The 26425-nt window shown below is 45.2% G+C and overlaps 1 protein-coding gene across 1 annotated transcript in view; it reads left to right on the plus strand.

Annotated features, from left to right (window-relative positions):
* Positions 1-26425, plus strand: part of LOC8035626 (pre-rRNA-processing protein TSR1 homolog) — a 44871-nt gene that overhangs the window by 2047 nt on the left and 16399 nt on the right. The window contains exons 3-15 of the mRNA XM_029983301.4: positions 38-124; positions 479-591; positions 4952-5030; positions 5178-5294; positions 6907-6977; positions 7394-7550; positions 7643-7801; positions 10374-10521; positions 12248-12465; positions 16062-16129; positions 19480-19572; positions 21418-21559; positions 24995-25046. Of these exons, the coding sequence (XP_029839161.4) occupies positions 38-124; positions 479-591; positions 4952-5030; positions 5178-5294; positions 6907-6977; positions 7394-7550; positions 7643-7801; positions 10374-10521; positions 12248-12465; positions 16062-16129; positions 19480-19572; positions 21418-21559; positions 24995-25046 (1504 nt within the window). The remainder of the gene's footprint in view (positions 1-37; positions 125-478; positions 592-4951; positions 5031-5177; positions 5295-6906; positions 6978-7393; positions 7551-7642; positions 7802-10373; positions 10522-12247; positions 12466-16061; positions 16130-19479; positions 19573-21417; positions 21560-24994; positions 25047-26425) is intronic.

Here is a 26425-nt window from a genome sequence, read left to right on the forward strand (position 1 = left end):
AAACCTTTTTCTTTTTTTTTTTCTTTTTTCTTTCTAGTTACAACAATTGAGGAAATTGAAGCGAGAGGAAGCCACCGAAAGGAAGCGATCCCTCGGAGGGTTTGGAGCACCTCCGTTTCTCACAGTAAGAACCCTCGTTGCCATCTTCAATTATGTCATGACGGACTAGATAAACCTTTCAGCTAATAACTGGTTCCTGCTCGGATGACGTCAGTATACTCGGTGTACTATCAGGCCCTAACAAAACAGGAACGGCAGGGCGCGTGGCTTTTGTCGTACGCTGCGCTATTTGGAGCGCCTCTGGGAACTCGTAAAAATGTGCAGTAGGAGCCCCGATTTCTACTGCACATTTATATGTGTTCCCGGTGACCCCCTAGGCAGTGCAGCATGTACAAAAATCCACGCGCTCCGCCATTCACATTTTATTAGGTACCGATAGTGCATTAAAAGCACCATTTCTCACTCTAATCACTTCCAGGCGGTTGTTTCTGTGAGTGCCACAGAGGACCCCCTCAAGTTTCTCGAGGTTCTGAAGGGCTGTGACGACAGTGCCATTGTCACTCACAGCAGTCAAGGCTATTGCCACATCAGGTAAAACTTCTGTTCTTGTTTCTAAGCTCAGATAACATTTCAAATAATATGAGGCTAAAGATGTGAATATACCTGCAGATGACAGTAAAAAGACAATGACAAATAAAAAAAAAGGCACAGAAATGTTATTTCTCTATTGCAGTGATGGAAGTGCTGTGTTATTAGCACCAAATTGCGCCAAGAACAAAAGTTGTCTACGTCTTGCGCCAAAGTGCCATTTTTACTAATAATTATGCCACACCAGGGACAAAATGGACTGAAAAGCAAAAAAGAATATATATATACTTTATTATTGGTTGGCCCTAATTTGCAGAGAATTAGGAGGGATGAGAAACGGTACAAATAATATTTCACAGTGTCTCTATGCACCGTATAGTTTTTCATCTTAGGCCAGAGCACAGTCCAAGGCTCGAACACATACAAGCACAAACACATACCGTAAAATACCGGGCAAGCGCCCACTCAAACTTCGGAGATAATCACAAAAAAAATGGGGGATGGGCGCTTGTCCGGTCGTCAATTTTACGTATAAATGCACTGTGCGTGTTTTCTCAGATCTCACAAATTTGGTAATGGGCGCTTAATGTGGAATGGACAAATGTGCGGTATTCTACGGTATATTAAAGGGGCACTGACACATCAAAATCTTTTTTTTTTTTTTTTTATTATCCGAAACGATTGAAAACGATGCCGGGACATTACCCTCAAATTTCGAAACTTGAAAATTCAGTATTCGTGAAGTAAAAAAAAAAAAAGATTTCCAAATGCCTAATTTGAAGTTCCCGCGCAATCGCGCTAGTGCGGTGATGTCAAATATTGCGGAATCCTGCAAGTCGACTTTCTTTCGCGCCTCCGAACCACTGTGACCCGAAGCGAGGAGATGAGGAGCGGGAGAGAGGGGCGCCGGCAGACCGGGAAAAACCGGTTTCTTTGTCAGATTCCCCAACTCGCCGATCATCCTCTGCTATGTGCGTCAAGCGCTGCCAAGTTTTCTGAGGGAGGATACAAATCCAGGAGGCGACATCACACCGGACTTTTTTGGTATTTCAAAAAGAAGGGCCATAGTGCGTTCGCAGTTGCGTTAAAAAACATGTTTTACGATTGCCGTTTTTAAATGTTTTAGCAATGTCGCCTACAATGCTTCTAAATTTCGTGATTTTTGGTGTCACCGATCAAAAGAAGCAAGGAGGTAAAAAGCGGGAGAGAAAAACGCCAAAAATAAAAAAAACGCGCGCGCGCGGGGAAGTTTTTTTTGCGGTGCAGTTCTTTTTGCATCTCTATGACTACAACCTGCATCATTTTAGACAATAAAAAAAAATACAACCTTTGGGGTGTCAGTGCCCTTTTAAAACCTCAAGTCAAGGGGCACTTGCTGCACTTGATTTGGTTTAGCCGATGGAAAAACACGTACAGAAAGATGGACGAATGCCACAATGTCGTGCTTTGACGCTGTTTGGTTGGTCGCATTGGCTCATAGTGTCGGCTGCGCTTTGAATTAAGGGGAAACGAAGTATAGAAATTGCTGGTCAGCCGCTTGGCCAGTTAATGTGCTGGCAAGTTGATTGCCGACATCGTCTCGAATTCCAGACGATGTCAGTAGCTGAAAGTCACGAGAAAATGTTCCAAAAGGTAGGATGGTGGCTACTGTGATATGACAGAACCTGGGTTTTGTACTCCTGGTGAGATCACTTGATTATCATGTCTGCCACATGCCTCCGTGATGCCTCTCCCCCAGCGCGTGCGCCTTGAGCTTTACCGCTTGGCACCGGAGTGCTGAAAGCAGCGGCTGGCATGCGTGATTACCTGGGTTGGCGCGTTAGGCTCGTAAATTACGCTCAGTACTTTTACAGGTCTGCCCTCTGTGGTCTTGATTGTACAGGGTGAAACAAGGAGACGGCAGGCTCTTTAAATTGACCGCAAAATTCGGTTTCTTAACCTATCACGCTTTGACTTTGTGCAGCGTTGCCCACAGATGGTGCATTTTTTTTTGTAAAATTTGCAAAGAGCGAACTTACCTGAGGAAAAAGTAAAGAAAGAAAAAGGCTTAGCTCCTATGGAAACGTGACGACGCCACCGGTCTTCAAACAACACGGCGCCGTTTCGCACGGGACACAAGAGATGGCGCAACGAACGCCGCCAACGAACGAGCATACGGTGCCGAGAGCCAGCGTTTTTAGCAGACAATTTTTTTTACTCAAAAGCGGCACGCGTTCCGCAGGCGGCGACAGTCGCAGTGACAGGCACGGTAACACCTTGTCTGCTGAAGAGCCGACTCTCGGCGTCGTCTGCTCGTTCGTTGGCGGCAGTTGGCGCCGCGACCGCTTGCGCCATCTCTTGTCTCCCGTGCGAAACGACGCCGTGTTGTTTGAAGACCGGTGGCGTCGCTGCGTTTCCATAGGAGCTAAGCCTTTTTCTTTCTTTACTTTTTCCTCAGGTTAATTCGCTCTTTGCAAATTTTACAAAAAAAATGCAACATCTGTGGGCAACGCTGCACAAAGTCGTAGCGTGATAGGTTAAGAAACCGAATTTTGCGGTCGATTTAAAGAGCCTGCCGTCTCCTTGTTTCACCCTGTAGGTTGATCCCTAATTTTTATAAACCTTGCCGAGAAAAATTGAAAAAGTTGTGCATCTATATTTGAATGAATACGGTAGTCGAGGTAGTTGCTGTGCAGCTGTTAATTGAGAAAGCAGCAAACTTTGCCTTCATTCTGTATCCAACACCACTGAAGTGCAATGTCACTTTTAAAGCTCAACTGTAGGTTTTCATAATATTTGTGGATGATTGTTTTCTAAGTTTATAATATTAGGGTCTTGAATTTCGTAGGTTCTTAAAACTTAAAAGGCTCCTGAAAAAAAAAAAAAAGTTTTAGAGCAATATTGACGGCGCGAGACGCGATTTAGTTGGTAGTCACCTCCTTTCCACTTGTTCCTTCTCCTGACATTTCGGGCTTGTGGAGGAGAGGTGGATCGGCTTCACCTTCACATTGAGGTGGAAAGAGTGAATGTCCGAATGACCATCTCGTTCAGCGAAAGACCATTCTCTGACGTCATAGACTTTGCATGCAGAATTTAAAAAAAAAACTCTCGCCGTCAATATTGCTCTGAATGTTGTTGTTTTTTTTTCACATAAAATTTTTTTTTTAACATGTGTGTCCCAAGCAGACTGTTTAAAAAAAAACATTCTTTTTCTTTTCACAGGCCCTTTAAGGGGACACATTTTTATTCATAGGCATGCTAGCAGATATGCTGGCTTTTGCTGGCATTTTACAGAAATTATATTGACAGGCTAAATAAAATACTGGGTGTACAAAGCAGAGAGGAGAGAGGCTTTATTCCAACTGATGTGGTGTGCTTCGATTCATTTTTCAAATATTTTTAGTACCGATTGTAAATCGACCTTACTCTGACCAGAGCCTTATTTTTAGAAAGATGGCACTGTGTTCCTTTCGTGCCTTTTCTATTCTTATTACACAAGGTAATAAGTAATATTCTCTAGTATCAAAGAGGAACTCTTAATCATTATCAAACTCATTTGGCAGTGCAATCACTTTTTCATCAAGTGATGTGCTAACAGATGTTGGCATCAGCTCCAAAAACATCAGTGGCTACTCCAAACCAATATTTTGCCTGCTACAGAACCTGCCACAAAAGGTCAAAGGCTGGTTTCATCACTACTGTTGTCTGCGATGTTCCTATGATGTGTTGTCTACACCAGCATGTTTACAGTCTCATTATTTGTTCTGTTCAAGTACAGGAACTGGGAAATTCATAAACAAAAATATTAACAGTTCATTTTTTTTTTAATTGGTGTGGTTAGAAGGGTCCAGTCATTTAAATGCCAATTGCAGTGGGTAAAAGAAATATCCAGATCCCTCCAAGATCTTGATACATGCATTGTAACGATTTTAAGAATACCCTTGTAAGTACCAGGTACTTCTAAAGCGTATGCTGGGTCTCTGCAGCAACTTCTGAAGCCCTTTTATACTACGGTACCACAGCCTTGCCATGATAACTCTAGCTGGTTATTGGATGTATTGTCACCTGTCTGTGCTTATCGTCTTATCTTTCTAGTTAAATCACCATCTTTCTTCCTCTCTTTAGGACAGCTTTATGAAATTTCAAATTATGTTGCAAAACTAGCTTTGTCTCACTAAGTAAAATTTAAAATAAATAAAAAAAATTAAAGCCAGATTTTTTTAGCAATCTCCATGGTACACTTGCTTTAATAAATATGATGGTGTTGCACTTTTATACTGTATGCTGATAATGTACCAAAAAAAACTTTTTCTTTGCATTTGGGGAGTTAACAGCCTACTTTGACTTCAACAATTACTTATTTCATATTTCTACTCATTCTCAGCTTGCCTCGATTCAAGAAGCGGTATTCCTTTGTGCTACCTCAACAGGGAGACATCTACTCAATCCTCGATGCCACAAAGGTGAATGCCACTCCTTCATTCGTGGTAACTCTTTAAGCCGACTATTGAGTGAACAGGATCTGCGAGAAAAAAGTGAAATATTTGTCTTGCTTCGTCATCTAAGCACTTATTTTTTTGTCATAGAGTGCTTTGGCTTTCCTCTTCTAGGTCGCTGACACAGTGGTGTTACTGTACTCACTGGACAGCGGCTTTGACGATGTTGGTGACACCATTTTGTCGGTGTTGTTTGCCCAGGGTTTGCCATCACCTATTCATGTGATTCAGGTAGGCTCCTTTGGGAACATTATACATTTTTTCTCATGTGTCAAAATATCTACTACAAAAATGATCTCGACAACACATCTTGGGAGTTAAACGCTAGAATCTAAGAACAGTGCCAAATACCATTTTACAAAGTTTCCAGTAACAAGACTATCTCTCAATCGGTCAGCAGTGTTGCACACAATAACCCCATTGTTTCTCTTGCCTCAAGTTTTTACTGAAAATAGGGACTTGTGTATGTTTTAGTCTTCTCCCTTTAAAAAGCTTTGATTGACCAGTATATTTAGTCCTGAATACCATTGTCTTTCAGTATATGTTTCATCACATAGACTTTATTACGGCCCTTGTGAAACTACAATGGGGAATATTATTCTGGCAAATGAAGAATAAGGTACTTCAACATATTTTGGAACCTGAAGCTCAGGATGATGAGGTGTGGAGCTAGACACAAGACAGATGTTAGTCAGCTACTCTAAACAGCATATTAGTCGACTCTAAACAGTGGTACACTCATAGACATAATGTTTTGCAAAGGTGCCACATTTTAAAACATGAGAACTGAATTTTGCAATTGAGGTAGATTGTGATTCCCACGAGTTGTGACATATTGAAGAAATAAAGTTTTTTAAATTAGTTTTTTATTTGCACAATTTAAGTCATTATCCACAGTATACAGTGCTCTTGCAGCAACCACATCATGACTACTGAGCGCACTGACATTGCAGTATTTCTTTGACATTCTCGTAAATGCGGCTTCAAGTGGTATAAAAGCAGAACTGTAGTAAAATTAGCCCTAACGAAAAGGCCAAGAATGAAAGAGCTTAGTGGCCAATTATATCAGGCATCATTTCATAATCTGCATCAGGCTTGCCTGGCAGCGCAGCTGCAGGGCATGACATGTTGCAGGTGCAAGAACAGAAATTAATTTAATTAGGTGAGATAGAGCGAAGCTAGATATGAAGCCCCCAATCAACTGCTCACCTCATATTGTGGTCCTTAATAGGCTTTAATGTAAAAGCATTAACTGGTCCCATGGAGCGAGCCGATGTCATCAGCTGTGCCAAACGGCAGATAAATTACTGAAGCCGTAATCTGAGGTATCCCAGCCTTGAAACCACGTAAAAAGCCACGCAAAACAGCAATGATATGAAGCCGACGCGCGTCAGTTTCAATTAGCGCCACGCCATGGCACTGCGTGCCCGCGCCAGAGCAGAAACGGCCGAGGCACCGAGAGGATCGCATGCGGCTGCAGCACCGAGAAGATCAGAAGCAGCCTTGGTGCTGAGAGAATCAGAAGCGGTCGTGGTGCAAAGAGCGACATTCATGCTTTTGCATTCACAACTCATAAGAAGTGTTTAGGTGTACCTCGAGCCTTTTTGAAATGGTATATTGGATTAAGACATATTTTACTGTAGCAAATCACGTTTTTACATTCACCTCTTTTTCTTGTCGTGTAGTATTTTAACTTGCAGTTGGGCAGGCACGCGTTATTAAGCTAGACAAAAGCACAAAGGTAGTTGAAGGTGGTGGAAAGAAGCTGTGGCAGCCACCATTCTCAGACTTCCAGGAGGCTCGTCCTCCAAGTTTTCAGATCAGGTTTTTCTTCTCGACACAGGGTCTTGAGGCCATTGCAGTGAAGCAGCGGTCAGAGGCCAAGAAGCAAATAACAAAAATTCTGGAATCTAGGTGAGACATGACTTGGCAAAGCATTTTGCTGGCATGATCCCAGCATGCCTCGAAAACAATGCTGAAGGGTGGTGTGGTGCATGCGTTTTGGTGGTGTATTCATTGAAATCATTTGGCATGTGTGGAAAGAGTCTTCATTAATGCGTGGACTTTGGTATTCACGAGACAGATAATAAGCATGTGCAAATCAAGAGAGATAGAACATATGATGAGAGGAATAGACTAAACTACTTGGGTGAGCCAAGGGATTTTAGAGGACTGTGATGTCTTCACGTGGCCTATGGAGCTTAGAGGTGCAAATCTTTGCAACATTGTTTTCATGTACCACAAGGGACACTGGCAGGAGCTGCGAGTAAAATAGGAGGGTCATAAAAATAGGACGTTTGTTCATGTTTTGACTACTTTTTTCTTGTCAGATTTCCGGGAGATAAGATACACTCTGTCGACAAAAAGGAAGATGCCATCCTGCTGCTGAGGCAGATTGCAAATCAGAAGAGGCGCCCAGTTTCTTACAGAGATGCTCGTCCACACCTGCTGGCCGAAAGCTTAGAGTTCTGCCACAGAGATGATCAGGTACAGAGAAATCCTTCCTGGGCTTGTCTCTCGACCGAACTCTCGTTTACATTCCGCCTCAACCCCTTTTGTTGAATCTCCCGTTCTTCCAGAATCTGCTGGGGACTCTGAAGGTGTCTGGCTACCTGAGGGGACAGCAGCTCAGCGTCAACTCTCTAGTCCACATTCCCGGCCACGGGGATTTCCAGATGGTGCAGATTGACGCGCCCGACGACCCACATCCCCTAGTGCTGAAGACCCGGGATAGTTCTGTAAGTTGCTTCGCAGTGATACTTTAGTTTGGGTGTGCAAGTTATGCGCCTGTACAGCGAAACCATAATGTGGCAGGCTGTAGTATGGGGTGGCCAAACCGCAGCTCGCGACCCTCATGCAGCTCTTCGGGGGCCCAAGTGCCGCTCGTGGCTACCTGTTAAAACTCCCCCCTCCCAAATACAAGATCAAGAGGAATGACATGTGGAAAAAAGTCGCCCTTTTCCCGTACTAGCGTGACAAAGGCAACGATAACACAAAATGTGATGTGTTAGTGTGGAGAAATTGGGTACACTTGTGGAGACTGGATGGCGCAAAGCAGCCCCGAGTCATGCACGGTAAGTGCGGGAATGCTTCGTGAATGTCTTACCTGAGGGTGCCATCTTCTGCGGCGTCATTGTAAGCGCTACTTTCTCGGAGCCTGTTAGAGTGCGAGGCACGGTAGTTGGAGCCTGCAGGAAACGGGGCAATGGGAACACAGCAGCTCCGAGCAAAACCTTGGCAATAGCTCACGACAAGAGACAACCAAATTCTCGAACTACCTCAACCCGTTGCGGAAAACTGAATGCATTTGACGTAGTGTCTGCCTTTCCTTTTTCCGCTTTTCTGTCGCTTTTTTTTTTGCGCTCTTTCGCTGTGGACGCTCGGAATGCACTCCCTTCAGTGAGCAGAATGCCGGTGTATGTCTGAACATGTGATGTTTTTCCCGCCGCTGGGAGTAACACTGATGCACTCGAGCAAGGCGGTCGGCTGGCACTAGTGTCCAATCAGTGAAGTGAAGGCTTATTGACTTATTAACCTTTGTTTCAGGTTGAATACTGGATATGGTTAGGTGCCAGCCATATAACACATTCTGTGTTAAAAAGGCAGCTTGAATTTTGTCGGCTTTGTGCCGTCATATGCACATTGGACAAGGTCCTTGTTTTACAAAAGGGGACTCACACTAAAGCAACATACTGAGCAATCGCTTTATGGGTGGAATTCACCATAGCCATCAACTGAGAAGACAAAAAGTTAAAAAAAAAGGGTTGTGCTGTATTTTTTTTAAAGTTGCTCTTCCTTTTTAAAAGGCAACTCCGGTCCATACTTTTGATTTTGGGATTACGACCGTTTTTAGTGCAGTCAGCGACCCTGAATTGCAAGGTGTAATTTTCTTTTTGTTATTGTGCGTAGTTTTAAAGATATCGACGCCTCAAAGTTTTGTTTGGGGCGCGGCCAACAAAACCGAAACTAGCCGCTCGAGGCCCCGGCAACACTGGAAATCAGCCGCTATGTGAACGTGACGTCAGGATCGTTCTCATTCAACAAGTACGCAGGCCGAGCGGCACCTACCTCTGTTGCGCTAGCCGTCTAAAGATAGGAGGTAAGCTGATTTTGTTTTAATTCTGTATACTTCGTAGTTATCCAGCATATGTAGCAAGAGTTAGTGCTCTTGTATACCCAGAAACTAGCGACTGTAAAACCCGTGAACTCGTACGGTGCCGTATTCGGCGGACGCCGCCGTGCGTGCGCTGTGCCGTACTCATCACTTGTATACCCAAAGGTAGCGACTGAAAAACGAGCGAACTCGTTCGGTGCCGTTCTCGGTGGTTGTCGCTGTGTGTGCGGTCTTCCGTACTGGTCGGTAGGCCTAAATTGTCATCGCGGCTCCGTGGATAAAGCGGCGTTGCTCTACGCTGTGCTGCCAGTGACGTACAGTACTGGGGGCCCTCTCGCTTTCGCGCTGCGGGTCAGTTCCAAACACAAAGCTTTGAGGCTCTCCGGCATGGGCCGCGGCGCCCGAACACACGTGTGCTGGGCTGTACATGTCTGTTGTTTTTTTTGTTTTTTGCCTAGGGCATGTAAAAGCCGAAGTCCAAAGTCCACTCGTCAAACAGCATTCACCCACACCTTCTCCAATTTCTGGTCCGTTGGAAACTTGTAAAAAAGCACCTCCGTGTTGCGCAGCGGGTTGTTTGAGCTACCCACAGCACTTTGAGTTGTACTCGTAATCTTTCGAGGAACAGCTGGGCAGTCTTAGGCGTACTGAGTTGCTCGCTAAGAGTCTTGTTGTCCTCACAAGCAAATAAACAAAAGGCTATACCGAACACGCCAATCACAAGCCGAAGAAGCGGTGGTAGCGGCTCAAAGAAGCGCACTCCACGCAACGCCCGGACCGGAGGAAGAAAAGAGAACGATATTGACACCACGGCCCAATGATGCTTTAGTGATCGGCAACGCGCTGGCCGGCCGCTAAGGAGCAGCGGCTCGCGGCGGGTCGCATTTTTATTATCGGCATTAGTTGAGAATGCGGCGTCCCACGGACGTAATATTTTGGCTGTGGTCGTATTTTGTGTCACTACAGCAATACCAGTAATTTATTTCATTTTGAGTTTTGGCCGGAGTTGCCCTTTAAGGTTCTTTGAATATGTCTGTCTGGTCACCCCTGTTCCAATATAAAGCAAAAATAAGTTTTGGCAAGTCATAATAGAGACATTGGTGGATTAGCTGGAGTCTGAACCATGCACGCTGTCGATTATGCTTCGTCGTACGAAATATGTCGTTGAGGAACCGTGACTCTGTTACACATTACAGAATTCTGTGGAAATGGCAGAGCAGTCGCCTAAGGTGCTGGAAAAAGCGGACCCCCTCAAGCAAGAGTCCCTGCAGTCCGAGAACATTCCGGACTCCATGGACGCCGAGCAAACCTGGCCTACCGCCGAGGAATTGGCACAAGCCGAAGGTACGGCTGTTTGTCTGCGTTTGTCGTTCTTGTTGTTGAGCTTGGTGTTTTCATGTTCCTATTTTGGTTACGTGCCATGGCATTTGTTTGTATTTTCAGCTAGCATAAAACCAAAAAGAAGCTGAAATTTTTTTTAGCCTACAAGTTTAGCGGAGGTTGGTGTTGTGAGTGTTGGATGAGCAGAACATGATTGAACCGCGTCTACGTTGATGCACCCTGCAACTAAAAAAAACTGTATTTTCATCAGAGTTGGAACTCTTGTATGGCCTTGTGGAGTCGAGCCCGATTTTCATTGGAACGGTTATGACTCTGCGCCTAAGGCTGGACCATCTCTTGTTTACGTTCTGTTGCACATTAAGAAAAGCAAGAGAAGCTCCTCTCACGAAGCCCTTCCTTCTTTCCACTTTAACAAAGAGTGAATGCCGGAGAGGAGCCGAGGCGAGTTCACTCACCTCCTCGGCATTTGCTGCTTAAGTGGAAAGAGGGAAGGGTATGGTGAGGGGAGCTTGTCCTGTTTCTCTTAACATGCAACGGAGTATAGTACAGTGTAGACCGCATATAACGTATGTCGTGGGAGTCGCGAAAATCCGCAAAACGGTACCGCGCTATAACCAAAACATTAAGTTTTCAGGCCAAAATACAAGCCATGAGACAACTTACCTTTGTAAAAGAATTTATTTTATGTTAGATGAAAAATAAAGCTTAGTTTGAGGAAAGTCTTTATTTCACCAGACTAGTACACTTCTCTCTCAAGCGTGTCACACATTTTGAAAGAAATGAGCGGCTTTTGCGTGGCGCAGCCTTTTAACGGCGTCGCGGGTTGCGGACGGACGTAGCGAGCGTTCAGGATTGCTAACCCTAATCACTTTTCTCCAGTGATGAAAACGCTTGAAAATTCGCATCCTTCATACGGTACGCGCCAGTAATACCTTCAACTTGAGCACACGCATGAAATGCGCCAAATAAGAAATCCGGGCGATGTTCGAGGACACAAATGCTTAAAAATCACCACTGTAGTCGAAGCAAACAAACACGACGACACTGGCGTTTCTGCCGTCTTGAGAGCGCCGCCACGACATCGCCGCATGAGTAGGTGGATCTTCCCTTCTAGTATGTGCTGGGTTATCATAGCTACACACAACGAAAATTCACAGTCAAGGATAGCGCTTTTACGCGGAACGATGAGCTTCAACCATGCCGTCTACAACGACGATCACAACCGACGTCATGTTTGCGGATAGAAGCTGAAGCCGGCCCGCGACCGGCATGCAGCGCGCGCGAACACTTCTCCTCGACCTGCGATTGGTCTGTCGTTGCGGTTGTTTTCCAACGCAGCGGAGGGACGCACGCACGTGAACGACACGTGCGTGCGTCCCTCCGTTCTCTCTTCGCTTCTCCCCGCTTCTTCGAGCAACCTCCTTGCCCCACGAGTGCCGCTTGCAGCTAGCGCTATCAGCGCCATTATGTAGTGTCACACAGGGAAGCGTGCTCGCTGCTCCGGTCGTCGCCGCAATCGGCGGGCTGTTCCACAAACCGCACTATAACCGGTATTTCCCTTCGCGCGCCTGCATTTTAAGCGGTATGTAATTACATGGAGTTCTATGGGAGGCGAACCGGTGGTTTAGAAAAACCGCGTTATACCCGGTCCTGCACTATAAGCGGTTACGTTGTAAGTGGTCTATACTGTAGAGGGAATTTACGCAACACTCGTCTACGTTGCTCTCAGGTCCCCAGGGTACTCCCAAGAAGAAGGTGGTGAAGAAAGTTCCCAAGGGCACTTCTGAATACCAGGCCTGTTGGATCCTCGACGACGACGAAGGGAATTCCGATAACGAGGAATCGGAGGACAGCGGGGAGGAGGGAGAGGGCTTTGAGGCCATGAGCGAGGAAGGAGACTCCGACGCAGACAACGCCACGATAGCAGACGACACGGAATCCGTCAGCGTAAGTACTATGGCTGGAAATGTCCAGCCAAAGTCAGCTTGCAAGTATTTTAAGAATGCCAAAAACATGGTGCAGTTTTTTTTAGTGCATGCTGTTTCTTAATTGCTATCGAATACCTACTTTAGTTGAACCTCTTTATAACGAACACTGATACATATAGCGAATTATTCGATATAGCGAACTAATCACGAAGTTTGGTTGGTCATGCTTTATTTGGATGGGAGTTCTAGTTATATAATGAAACTGAAACCGCGAAATCTGACGCGCTATCGGTTATACCGAAGCAGTTCCTGCTTTTCTTGCGTCACAAAATACTATGAATGTTATTAAAAAGTTGAAAAAATACAAGAAGTAATTTCTAAACGAAAAATCCCGAAAGTTTAGATCGCCCGATATGCAAAAATGCACATTTGGGAGGTAGCGCCACCTATGAACCAAGCGAATTACGGCAGCTGTGCCACTGCTGGCCTCAATGCTAGGCATCAAGAACCAGTGCAGATTAAAGCCAACCATGCCACATGTAGTGGAGCTGCAAATGGCGACGAAGCAAAAAGCTGTCTCTCTGGCATACCTCGGCAAACCTCACTCATGAGGGCCCTCACTCACCCTTACTCACCCTCATCTTCACAGGTGAGGTGAGGGTGAGTGAGTTTCTGAATCAAGAAAATTCATGAATGTGAGTGTGAGTGAGGACCGTGAGGGCTGTGAGTGGCGTGAGGGCGGTGATTGGCATGAGGGCCATGAGTGCGTGAGGGGTATGAGGGACGTGAGGGCGGTAAGTGCGTGAGGGGCGTGAGGGATGTGAGAGCCGTGAGGGCAGTGAGCATGTGAGTGGCGTGAGGGCCATGAGTGCGTGAGGCCCCCTTCATACGGAGCAACTTTCTCAGCAATTTTGGAGTTGCTGGTGAGTTGTTCCCTAGATCACCGTGCCCTAGATCGACACGAATTTCTGAGATCGGGTCCGGCTCGAAACAAGCGAGCAACTCAGAGCAATTTAAAGACGTTTGAAGCGGCTGCATCCAATCAGGGACGCAGTATTTTCACGTGATACCTCGTGCCGGTGATGTTGACAACAGAGGACATGGTTCTGGTTTGAAATTTATCGTTTTTGGAAATAATCTGTTTCAGAATAATGCATTAGTATTCTCAACAAGATTTAAATGCATAAAAACATGTTTATAGTGTGTAATTGTGTGTCTAAATAGTGCGAGAAAAATAAAATTTTATGATGATGGCAAATTGCAGCAATTGGTTGCTGCGTGTGAATGTGGGCAGCCCGTGTTGCTGGTGTTGCGACGTCAAGTTTCTGGGCGCAATTGCCCCATCTGAAGTGGGCCTGAGTGGCGTGAGGGCCATGAGCGCGTGAGGGGCATGAGGGGCATGAGGGGTATGAGTGCGTGAGGGCCATGAGGGCGGTGAGTGCGTGAGGGGCGGTGAGTGCGTGAGGGGTGTCAGGGCTATGAGTGCGTGAGGGCCGCGAGGGCGGTGAGGGTCATGAGTGAGTGAGGGGCGGTGAGTGGCGTGAGGGGTATGAGTGCGTGAGGGTGGTTATGGGCGTGAGGGCCATGAGTGCGTGAGGGATGTGAGGGCTATGAGTGCGTTAGGGCCATGAGGGCGGTGAGGGGCGTGAGGGCCATGAGTGCGTGAGGGGTGTGAGGGGTATTGTGCGTGAGGGCGATGAGTGCGTGAGGGGCGTGAGGGCCATGAGTGAGTGAGGGGCGTGCGGTTCCGTGAGGGTGAGTGAAGGGCTGAAGGTAAGTGTGACTGTGAGGATGAGGGTGACTGCGGGGCTGAAGGTGAGTGTAGCTGTGAGGGTGAGGGTGAGTGAGGGGCTTAGATGAGTATGGCTGTGAGTGTGAGGGTGAGTGAGGGCGACCTAAAATGCCGACCTCTGCTCTTTGGATACAAAAGGGAAGGTTTTGAAGGCGGTGGACAGCGGTCGAAAGAAAAAAGACATCACTGCGAATTTCAAGCTTGCATCAAGCACGATATCTACCATCCTGAGTGCAAGGAAGAGGATCGAAGTCTGCTATGCAAACAACATCGTAAAGACTGACCGAAAGAGTCTTAGGCTCGCTTCAAACGGGGCAATTTCACCCAGCAACTTGACGTAGCAACACGGGCCGCCCGCATTCACACGCAGCAACCAAATTGCTACGGCTTGCCATCATCATCATGAAATCTTATTTTTCTTGAACTATTTGGACGCAGAGTTACATGCTAAAAACATGTTTTTATATCTTTAAATTGCGTTGAGAATACTAGCTCATCTTTCTAAAACAGTGTATTTCCAAAAACGATCCATTTCAAACCAGAACCAAGTCTTTAGTTGTCATCGTCACCACCACAGGGGTGTCACGTGAAAATATCACATCCCTGATTGGCTGCTGCCACTTTAAATGTCTCCGAGTTGTCCGAGTTGCTCGTCCGTTTCGAGCCGGACCTGATCTCAGCAATTCATGTCGATCTAGGGAAAGCTAGGGAATAACCCCCAGCAACCCTGAAATTGCTGAGGAAGTTGCCCCGTCTGAAGCGGGCCTTAGGCTTTGCCCCGACCTGGACGTGGAAGAGGCTCTGTTCTCGTGGTTAAAGGACTTAACGGACCGAAATTTGTCGGTGTCTGGCCAGCTTCTTCAAACGAAAGCGACCAGTCTGGCGTGTCTGTTAGAGCATGATGATTTCAGCGCGAGCAGCGGTTGGCTCCAGCGCGGTGGCTCCAGGTGAAGAGGCACCAGCCCAAAATCACGTCTTCAAATAAAGGGAATAATAGATCCAGCTAACATTGTTTCTCGTGTTGCAAATTGATATCCTCATGCTCCGATCCATTTTTTAATGCTGCTTAGTGACAGGTAAGGATCTCGTGGTCAACGATTGTGCGTTTCTATATTTTAGTGCTGTGGCACGTTCTTGCACGGGTTCAATTGCGGGAATGTTCGCGTCAATTTTTGTGTGTACTTTTATTACGAATATCGCATATAGCAAACATATTTCTGCTCCCGACGCAAGTTCGTTATAACCAGGTTCGACTGTAGTTAATACCAATTTTAGAAGGTTTATAAAAAAACAAAAATTTATGATATTTGTATGTTAGCATATATGATATTGTTTAAGACAGAACCAGATCTCTTAGCCTGTTTAGGACAGAAACATGTGCAACATGACATTTTTAACATAATCTCATATTGTTTCATTTTGTTTTGGATTGATAGCCACAATGCACGTTCACTTGCTTGTTAGTTTTTTGCTTGGGCTGTTAACGCAAAAGTATGCGTATTCCTCATTCTAAAGTGCGGTGGTGTATTTTGTTGACTAGGATGCTAAACTTGTGGAAGGAAGCATACCGTAAAATACCGGGCAAGCGCCCACTCAAGATTTTGAGATAATCATGAAAAAATGGGGGATGGGCGCTTGTCCGGTCATCAATTCTACATATCAATGTACTGTGCCTATTTTCTCAGATTTTAAAAAATTGGGAATGGGCGCTTAATGTGGTATGGGCAGATGCACGGTATTCTACGGTAGTTCACTACCGTCTAGCAAGCTTCTGCACTCTACCTTTGCAGTCCTTGCCTTGAAAATCTTCCCCCTCTCATTAGGTGTCGGTTGCTGGAGCAAACAAAGAAGCATACGACGACACACTCGACCTGGAAGAAGAGAAGGCAACGTGAGTTGGCCACTCTTAGTTCTGTTTTTGCTGATTTATTTGCGATGGTAGCCTCGTTTGTCATCATGGGACACATTATTGGGGCAAAGACTTTGTCTGCACAGTTTTACAGAGAAATAAATGCATATAAATTTCTCTGCACATAAGTATACACATGACCACAGAATTGAAAACAACCTGAAATGTAAAAAGAGTATTGCATTTGCTCAAATGTGGGTCAGCTTCTCGGTGATTAAAACATCTGCGTCTAGCTTTCCACAGACAGCACAGAGAGGTGATCATTGTAATCTACAAAAGGAGCCTTGTGAAGTAGAGGTACAGTAATTCCTTGTAACGAAGCAAACGGGACTTTAAAACAAATTGATATAAGCAACAATTCATTAAAAATGGAGAGTAAAAAAAAAAATTGACCGCATCTCCACGTGGTGAATGATGTTGATTGGGGCGAAGCTCTGGTGGTGCTTGTCTGCGTAGACGCTGAGCAGCAGCATGCCAAGCCTTTCGTTCGTTTTCATTTATGTCAGAAAGAGAATGTGTGGTATGGAACGTGGTTATGTACGCATTTGAACATTTGACCGCAGCACCCTCTCGTCTATAAACGTTGAGCCAATGCGTGCAAAGTTTAACGCGATTATATACGCATTTGACCGCAGCACCCTCTCCTGTATAGACGTTGAGCGGCTACATGCAACGTTTCATCCATGACATCCCCAGCTCTTGAGTTACTACCACATCTCAGAGCCCCCTACTCGTCCCGCAGTCGTGGCCGAGTAGTTAAGGCGATGGACTAGAAATCCATTGGGGTCTCCCCGCACAAGTTCAAATCCTGTCGGCTGCGCAAACTTTTTTTTTTTTTTTGTACACGAGCACGTGCTCGTGAGCACATGAGCTCACGAGCACCAGCAAGGTCGATGTGAGCACGGACGCCGGACAGACAAGACCACGTTCCACCATTTTTAGGAGCTTCACCCCTAAAAATGGTGGAAGGTGTTCATGGGCACACCACACATGGTTTGCCGGGAGTATGATTGTATTTCGTGAAACTTCCCTATATACTGTGGCCTATAGCTATATAGTGGAATCAAGAAGTGTGAAAGATGTGAAAGATCATTGGGTTGTCGTAATTTAGATGTTCCCTCATTAAAGGGACACTGACAGGGTATTTATGCTCGCCAAGGTTTTTATTTGTACATGACATATGAGAGCCCAACTACCCAGAACACAATTTGCTGCTCGAAATTCGTCTTCTTTCCGCCCGAAAACTGTGGATCAAGAACTGGCCCGTTTGAGTCGCGCTCACTCTCTTCTCTGCTGTCACGTGCCGTTTCGTATGGTTTAGACACAACCACCAAAGATAATCATAGTTGTGGGTCATTGAAGGCATCCACTCAATACTAAATATAGACAAAAAGGTATGATACCCATTTTTGTGGCTTCTAAAAAGCTGCAAATACGTTGATTGAAAAAAGAAGGAAAAAATGGCACAGGCATTTGATTTTTTGTAACTTTCTCCTCCTCTCTATTTCTTCTTCCTCCCCAGTCTAGTTTCAGTGTTAAAGGGACACTGACAGGGTATTTATGCTCGCCGAGGTTTTTAGTTGTACGTGACATATGAGAGCTCAACTACCCAGAACAGAATTTGCGGCTCGAAATTCGGTTTTTTTCCGCCCGAAAACCGCCGATCAAGAACTCGCCGGTTCGAGTCTCGCTCACTCTCTTTTCCGCGGTCACGGGCCGTTTTCTAAGGTATCGATGCGACCACCAAATTTAATCAAAGTCGTGGGTCACTGAAAGCACACACTCAATATTAAAAATCGAAAAAAATATAAAACCCATTTTTTGTGGCTTCTAAAAAGCTGCAAATACGTTGATTGAAAAAAAAAGTTCCACAGACAACCGGAAGCATTCTGTGCGTGCGTCGTTTCGCGTATCGTGGGACTCGCGGGGACGGCGATGGCAGCGGACGACGGGCGTGGGACCTCTATTTCAGAACTGTCGTTCGCGGTACCGGCGAATTCTGTCTACTTTTAAAAGAGAAATTTGGGACTGATCAAAAGAATTGGTATTCATCCCGTACGACACGCCCGACCACCAAGCCGATTTGCACGAAGACGTCGCCGAGCCGTCGCTCCCTTCTTGTGGCTGAAGACATCGCTCGCGCAAACGTCAAGCGCGAGGTGTCTACTTCGAGTGGAATATGCACGCGTACGATTTCTTTACTAGGTGAGAATGTCGCCAATGCGTGGTGCATCCCGACTTCGACCCGGGAGTGCTTTTGCTAGAGGAAAATCGGCAGCAAACTTTCCAACTTACAGTTTATCGGCTAAATTATTACTAAGGAAAAAGATACCCCAATTTCGATATGCCCCAGTAGCTCAGTGGGAAAGACGTCCCCTTCACACCCGGTAGAGCCGGGTTCGATCCCCCGTAAAACTTTTTTTTTTTTCTAAATATTTTTTGATGTTTACATTTCTTTTTTTTTTTACAATTATTACTGAAGAAACAAAAAAAGAAAAAGAAACAAATGCTGTGGACGACACGTCGCTGAATTAGATGGTATGGGATATCCTTTTTGACACCTACGAACTCAATGTAATCAATCACTTTCCACAAAATGCAAGGAGCATATAAACCAGGTAGCGTCCGCTTTCCGAGGTGCCCGTAAATGGTCTACAGGAATTGCAGCCAGCCATTGGTCCCGATCCCGTTGATCTTTCGGAAACTCTGTCGCACAATGCCACTTCTGTTTCGGACGCGGGACATGTGAGCCAGCTCTTCACGCAACATCTTGGGTGTATTCTTTTCGGAGCCGATCAAAATTCACCACAGGCACTTACTACTCATCTCCAACTCCTCAATGTACAAAACAACTCATCTTGGAGTAGAGAACAACGAGCGGAACATACATAACTGCAAAAGAATCCCACGGCGAGCAGTTCCCATACGCCGCATGTCGTCTGCTACCGGGAAGGAGAAAAAAAAAACAAAAAAACACACGGTCGGGTGTAGCCACGTGACTTCCGCCACTCACTCTCTTCTCTCCACTTCTCCGACCTCCGTCGGGTTTCGGTTTCGGTTTCGAGCAGTTGCGTCTTTTGGTTTTATTAAAAAAATATGCTACTCTGTTGCAAAATATTAATTGGGTAGTCCTCCGACACCATAATAAAGCGCCTGGCAAAAAATTAAAAAAAAAATTTTGGGGGGTGTCAGTGTCCCTTTAAGCAGTTGCATTTTTTTACTTTCTTAAAAATAAATGTGATGCTGTAGCAAAATATTGATTGGGTAGTCTTCTTACACCATTTGTTGGGGGGCTCAGTGTTCCTTTAATCTGGTGCTTCTCTCTGCTTTAGCCTGGTGAAGTTCAGAGAGGAGCGTATGGATCAGATGTTCCCCGACGAAGTGGACACGCCCCTCGATGGGCCGGCGCGGACGCGATTTGCCCGGTAAGTTGCGTCTTTAGCGGTCTTACTACCCTTAATCCTTCGTTGAGGTTATAGAGGTAAGAAAACACACGGAGAAGGCTTAGCGACAGTTGGCCGTCCAGTAGGAATTAACGGGACATCATCTATTCAACAAATTGGAAGTTTTAGTAACCCTGGAAAGCTTCTAATTAAAATTTTTTAGAAAAACACTTTTTTTTTTTAATGATATGTTTATGTTTATTAACTTCCGAAGAATGGATTCAGAAACTTTCATTTATAAACATGCAGGATTTATCTCGCAATAAATTATTTTAAAGATGTCGGTAGCCCTCCGAGTCAGCAGGGAGCAAGTTTTTTGCGTTTTTTATTTAACACTGCTTCATGCTCATTTAACATAGCCAGAACATCTCACCCTCATAGGAAGTGCCATTTACTCTAAATTTAGCCCGTAGAAGCTTTTCAAGTTTAAAAGTATCAATGGCCAGGAGGACCCTATACATCCAAACAGAAAAAATCCAGAAAATTTGGTATGAGCAATTTTATTGGTTGAGACCCACAACAGAGTTTATGATTGGTCCTGCCCAGTGACGTGATATTGTGTCATCTTCAGTAACACCCTTTTACAATATCTTCCACTTGAGATCCTATTCCTGCTTGGCTGCTCTTCCTTAGTATGATTTGACTCTCAGTTCCTGCCAGTTTATCTGTCAAGGTATGCCTGCTATAAAAGTTTGCTTGCCTACAAACGACACAAGCTGGTAGCTATTGCCAGGGGAACAACAAAGTCTCAAAGGGGAAGGTGCTAACAATGCTCCAGGTGAATTTTGCCTACCTTGGACTCACAGAAAAGAAAGAAACCTGAAGTTGAAACTTCAAATGCATTTTTCTCAGGTTCACTTTTTGTCAGGAAATGTGGTAGTATGAGGAAATGTATCATTTGGCATTTTGAAAGTGTGAAGATTTCATTCAGTGGTGTCCTGGGCTGAAATTTCCTGTGGAACAAGTTAAGGTACTCATAATCTGAAAAAGCTAAATTCTTCACGACAAAAATTGAATATTTTAAAACGCAGAAATTTGTTCAAATCTTTTGCTCTTTTTGAGTGTTATGTATTGTTTTTCTCTAGAATTGCATTTTCTACAATTAATTTTTATGTTAACTTGCACTATGGGTATTCTACTTCACATTAAACCAAACATTCTGTGGATTGCAATTATTATTTTTCTTAAATACATTTCCTAATAAAGTAACTTTTTTCTGGAGCTTGTTAAGCATAGTATGTTGTAGAATTGGCCTACAAGACAAACTTTAGATGTCATCAATCCTAATTCATCCTGAAAGTTTGAATCAATTTAAAAGAATGGTTCAAAAGTTGACGTTCCCAGTTCATGTCTGTACCCCTTAGACATTTTATATAGAGATACACATCTATGGATAACATGCTACTAATATGTCAGAGGAGTTTATCTTACTTGATGCATTTTTCTGCTTGAGGGTTTTCACTGCAAGGCAGAGAAAAAAGAAAGTGGTCAAGGTGTTACCATATAAGGACATTTAAAGGTCAACATGCACGTTTCTCTCTTGTTCCCTCCCTCCCTCTCCCTTCCTTAGCACCCCATGAGTTTGATTTCTGGGCGCGCGGAGGTATGTCCTGCTCCCTTGCTTCCTTCTTTCCATCCTTCACTCTCCTCACAATCGAGGAGAGAAGGAAACCAGGAGGATCTCTGCCTTGCAGAACCTCGGGTCCTTTAAATTATGGAGTGTAGGACGTGGCTGGGAGGTGGTCGCATCGTTTTATTCCTGTCGCCTCCTTTATTGGGTTGTGTGTATGGTGGCTTAATGGTCCTTCTGGTCTACATTGCTCTCAGGTACCGGGGCCTAAAGAGCTTCCACTCATCCCCCTGGGACCCCAAGGAAAACTTGCCCTTTGACTACGCCAGGGTCTTTCAGTTCGAGAACTTTTCAAGGACTAAAAAGAGGGTCATGGCAGAAGAGAGGGACGGGGCCATGGTGAGGAATCCTTCTCAACTGCACTTTTTGTGAAGCCTTTGTCTTCATTGCTTTCGTTTTTCGCTAATTGGACATGGCAGACATTATTGTGATCTCTGAATGGACAGTGAACCCCTGTTAACTCGTAGTCATAAAAACCGGAAAAAATTTCTAGATAAGCGAAATATTCGAGATAAGCAGAGTCATTGGCGTCACAAGGGGGGCGGCGGGGGAACTGTTCGGGGTGCAGGGCTTAGGGGGGTGTTGCGGCGGGCCACGAGAGCGGGGAAGGGGGGGGGGGGGGCGTGTTGCGGCGGGCTATTGACCTGGATGCCGCTGACCCTCATGACGCCACTGAGCAGAGGAGTTTATCTTACTTCCCGATTTCCGAAGTAACAACTGTGAATTTAGGAAATCTAGCGCTTCCGAGAATCTTACTAATCACAGCTTAGTTTTCAAGCAAGAAATCACCTACTAAAACGAGAAAAAATGAATTAGAAACAAGCGTACCTGGTACTTGCAATGGGAGCGTCATGGAGCTGTGAGGTGTTGTGATGTGCCTTTGCAATAAAAACGGGAAGCAGGTAATTGCACGGCTGCACATTTTATTTCTCCCACTCACTTATTGGGCACTGAAAAACGTTGTGATATCCGTTTGCTTGGCATCACATTCGGGGCCAGAAGAGCATCTTCGAGCACCTTCAAGGATTGCACCACTCGTTCCTCGCCGCCACTGCACTCGACCTTGTTCCGGAGTAGACGCAGCATGTTCCACGTCTCGGCCGACGTCGGGATCTCTCGAGGAGGTTTGTCGTCCTCCTCTTCGTCACCCACATTGCCCAAAGCTGCCTGGATAATTTCAGCATCGGTCATGTCGCCAGTCACTGGGACATCTCTCTCGTACAAAGCATACTCCTCAAAGTCAACGTTGCCGTCTGCTCCATTGTCCGCACAACCAGTAAGACGGCGCACTTCTTCACAGAGTTCATCACGGTCATTGAACTCCGGCGTAGCCTGCGTCTCCAGCGGGCTTGGGGTGCGAGAGAACCCTGCATGCCTGAAGCAGTTCACAATCAGCACTGACATGACTTGTTTCCAGGAGTGCTCGATGAGGTGAACTACACCTAGGAGGCCGACTTCGTACAATTTTCCGGTCTTGTAGGACAACAAAATCCGCCAGAGGAAGCTTTTTCAATACAGCTTTCGAGTTATTTCGATCACTCCTTGATCCATTGGCTGGAGAACCGAGGTCATGTTTAGGGACAGGAACTCCAGCTGTATCGCCTCGAGGTTGTCGGTTCTCCCATGTCCTGGGCAATTGTCCACAATGAAAAGTACTTTGCACTTTTCCTTCGCCAGTTTGCGATCCAGTGCATGCAGATATTTCTCAAAGCACACTGCTGTCATTCAGACCGTCTTGTTGGATCAGTAGATCACCTCCTTTGACAAGCGAGCATGGCAGAAGCGTGCGGGTTTGTTGGCTTTACCGATAAGTAGAAGGGGCAGCTTCTCTTCACCCAGTAGCGTTGGCTCCTAAAAGAATTGTGATCCTCTCCTTGCACCGCTTGGTGCGTGTGCATGCTTGTCCTTTTGGTGTAAAGGTGCGGCTGGGTAGCATCCTATAGAAGAGGGCGGCTTCATCTAGATTAAAGATGTCCTTGTCGTGGTAATCCTTCTGCAGCTCGACTAGTTTGTGGTTGTGCGAGTTACCCACAGCCGCCGCTCTGTCAACAGTGCTGCTTTTGCCATGTATTGGCATGGACGCCACATTGTTTCGCTTCTTGAATCGATCAAACCAGCCCTTGCTGCAGCTGACGTTTGTGTAGCCTATTTGCAAAGCCAGGGCGTCTGCATTTCCCATTATCATTGGGCCGCTCACTGGAAGGTTCGCCACGTGGACGTTCTGTAGCCATTGCAGGGCCGCTGCTTCGCCGTCAGGAAACTTGGAGTCGCGCTGCCTCTTCCTTTTGCTTAAAAAGCTTTGTTGAAGTCCTTTGAAGACTTGTCCTTGTTCTTGACAAGGGAATGCTGAATTCCCTGTCGATGCTCGAGTTTGTCCGACCCCCTTTTTCAACTCCTTTGATGAGGGCCACTTTCCGCTCCAACATCAACGATTTGCACTGCCTCGGCTCTGTCATCTTCGCGGTGGCCACTATGTAACAGAAAACAAACGGACGACGCTGCCACTGCAGTCGCACTGTCGAAATGAGACGGGAGTCGGCTGTGGACGGGGTTGAACGAAGGCGACGCGACAACGGCATGTGGGAGAGCCAATAGAACTACAGTAGCCAGGACAAGCATAGAGAGAAAGAGAAATAGAAGTCGCAGGGAGAGAGGGAGAAAGCAAAATGCAAAAAAACAAGCATCCTTGAATCATTCTCTTCCCTCAGCATGTCATATTCTGTGCACCCAGAACGCGGTGCTTCCTTTTGTTTATTTTTCTGCAACGAATTTCTCTCTCTTTGTTAGCATTATTTTTAGGTTGCGGCCGCTTGGTCTGCAATGGAGATAAGCTTTCTCCTTTAACCATAAATCCTTTAAAAAAATTTTTTTTTTTTTTTTTTTTTTTTTTTTTTTTCATGCAAAATTTTTAGATACGTACTTGATGCCCGTCCCAGAAACTTTTCGAGATAAAAAATGTCAGAATACATGGTACCTATGGGGATTAATTTCGCAATGCACAAAAGTTTAGATTTAACTGATTTTTCTAGATATCTGTGTTCGAGTTAACAGGGGTTTACTGTAGTGAACTGGAGAACATATACAACTTCTTACATGTAGCAAGGTTGTTGATGTGCCCTTAAACTTTCTAAATTCGGGGGAACATTTAGTTTTAATATGTAGTATAGTATTTGATATATGTTTGCAATCCAGATCACTGAGGGGCTAACAAGCTCCACCGTAATATCGCAAGAAATTCCCCACCCCCGAATGATAACCCGCCCCCTATTTTTGGTATGATTTGCTATTTTTTAAAGAAAACCAAAATATGGCACATTTCTAGTAATTGCAGGGCTCTGGTCCATGGTGACCTCGGCAGAAATGGTGTTACTTAACCACGACGGGGAATGAGCAAATGTTGCTGGCAGGGAAGGACAGTTGTCTTTGGTTCATCGCCCCTTCCTGCAATCACAAGTTTTGATCCCTGCTATCGCAATTGTTTTTGATCGCACACTGAAATTTAGCTCACTGCTTAGTTTCACCCAATATGCTTTCAATTTTAGGTGGGCTATCTCTTGGGAAATTACAGTAATTCACAAGTAAGGATTTTAGAGCAGGGGCGCAATTATATCTTTAATATTAAAGAGAACTCTAATGTAATATTTGCAAGAGAATGCAACATGTATTGCTGTTACATGTTTTTGCTACACTAAATCTTTCACCTCCATCTGTTTTGTTTGCTGCATCATTTGGCTTGTGTTTCACGTCTCTTTGGTGACTCATTGCTTTATGCAGCCTGGCTGGTACATCACCCTGCACCTTGCTAACGTCCCCAGGAGTGTCTACGGTGAGTTTTGAAATCTGTCGCATTCCAATCCATTCTTTCTTTTGTGCGTAATGCCAGTGGTGCACGTTCACGGACACACATTTGATGAACATTGTTTCCTCAAAAGACTTCTCACCGACACTTGCTGGGTTTCTTCATAAAAACCCACTTCAAGAGCAACTGAAACTACTATGTAAAAATTGTCAAGGTGCAGGCAAGCTGGTGTATGTTGATCATGATGGTAAAATCCTGAGACCGGGAAGGAAACTTGAATGAAAAAGTGTAAGAAAACAGAAAAAAAGGGACAGGACAAACATCTCAGAAAAAAGGGGACAGGACTAATGTCTCAATTGAGATGTTTGTGCTGTCCCCTTTTTTCTGTCTTACACTTTTTCTTTCAAGTTTCCTTCTTACTCTCAGGATTTAAACATCATGAAACTATGTCTCATCCTGAATCTTGTTCACAGGCCGGTTACTTCTGACTACCATATTTTTCCCCCAAAAGAGCCATTTTCACAAAGAAGTACCGTAAAATCCCTTATGGGGTGCCCACCCAAAATGAAGAAATAAATGGTAAAAAACGTGAGCTGGGCTATCTTTGGGGATGACTAAAGTGCCTTAATGTCCTTCTGTTTAAGGTAATGCCATCGTTTGTAGTACCCGTTGCTGACAGCACGCGCTCACAGGGAACATACAAAGAAATCGCAGGAAACAAAATTTCGCTGCAGCACAGTCAGTGCCACGAGCGCGTGCAGGTACGCGCTATTTCACACGCTTGAGAAGAAAAAATGAAAATAAGCGTTCGAAACAAAATGGCTAGATGTCATCACCCCAAGCAAAGCGCACATGAAGGCACCCTAGGGATGACACAGCAAAACTTCATCAAAAATTAGTGATAAACACAGGGGCACCCACTACAAACCATGTGACACGGAAACTGAAACTGCAGGTCGCGGGCACAGCGAATTCACATTTCACAATGTGATAAATAGGTGGGAATTCACTACGAACTCATGTGTCAAGGGAAAGGAAACCGCAGTCTCCAGATTCGTATTCTACGGTGCAATAAGCACGCGGAAACTGGCTACAAACTTGCTCGCCACGGGCACCGATATTGCGCGCTCAGATCGTGGACAAAAAAAAAACGTGGGAACCTGCTGTAACTCTTTTCACACACATACCAGTACTGCAGATCGCGCAGTTTATGTGATTTCCGATAGACATTGCGGAATGTCCGACTGGAATCGGGGGGTGGGCAACGTATCGTCATTTTTATGTTACAAATATTTAGCCAGAAAAACAGGATGGACGGTCTCTGTGGGAGGCGCGCCTTTACGGGATTTTACGGTAAGGAGGTATAAGTCGCACTAATGTGTATGTAATGTTGGCACAGCAAAACT

The sequence above is a fragment of the Ixodes scapularis genome, unplaced genomic scaffold, assembly GCF_016920785.2.
Source record: "Ixodes scapularis isolate PalLabHiFi unplaced genomic scaffold, ASM1692078v2 PGA_scaffold2__306_contigs__length_199485367, whole genome shotgun sequence".
Taxonomy (NCBI): Eukaryota; Metazoa; Arthropoda; class Arachnida; order Ixodida; family Ixodidae; genus Ixodes; species Ixodes scapularis.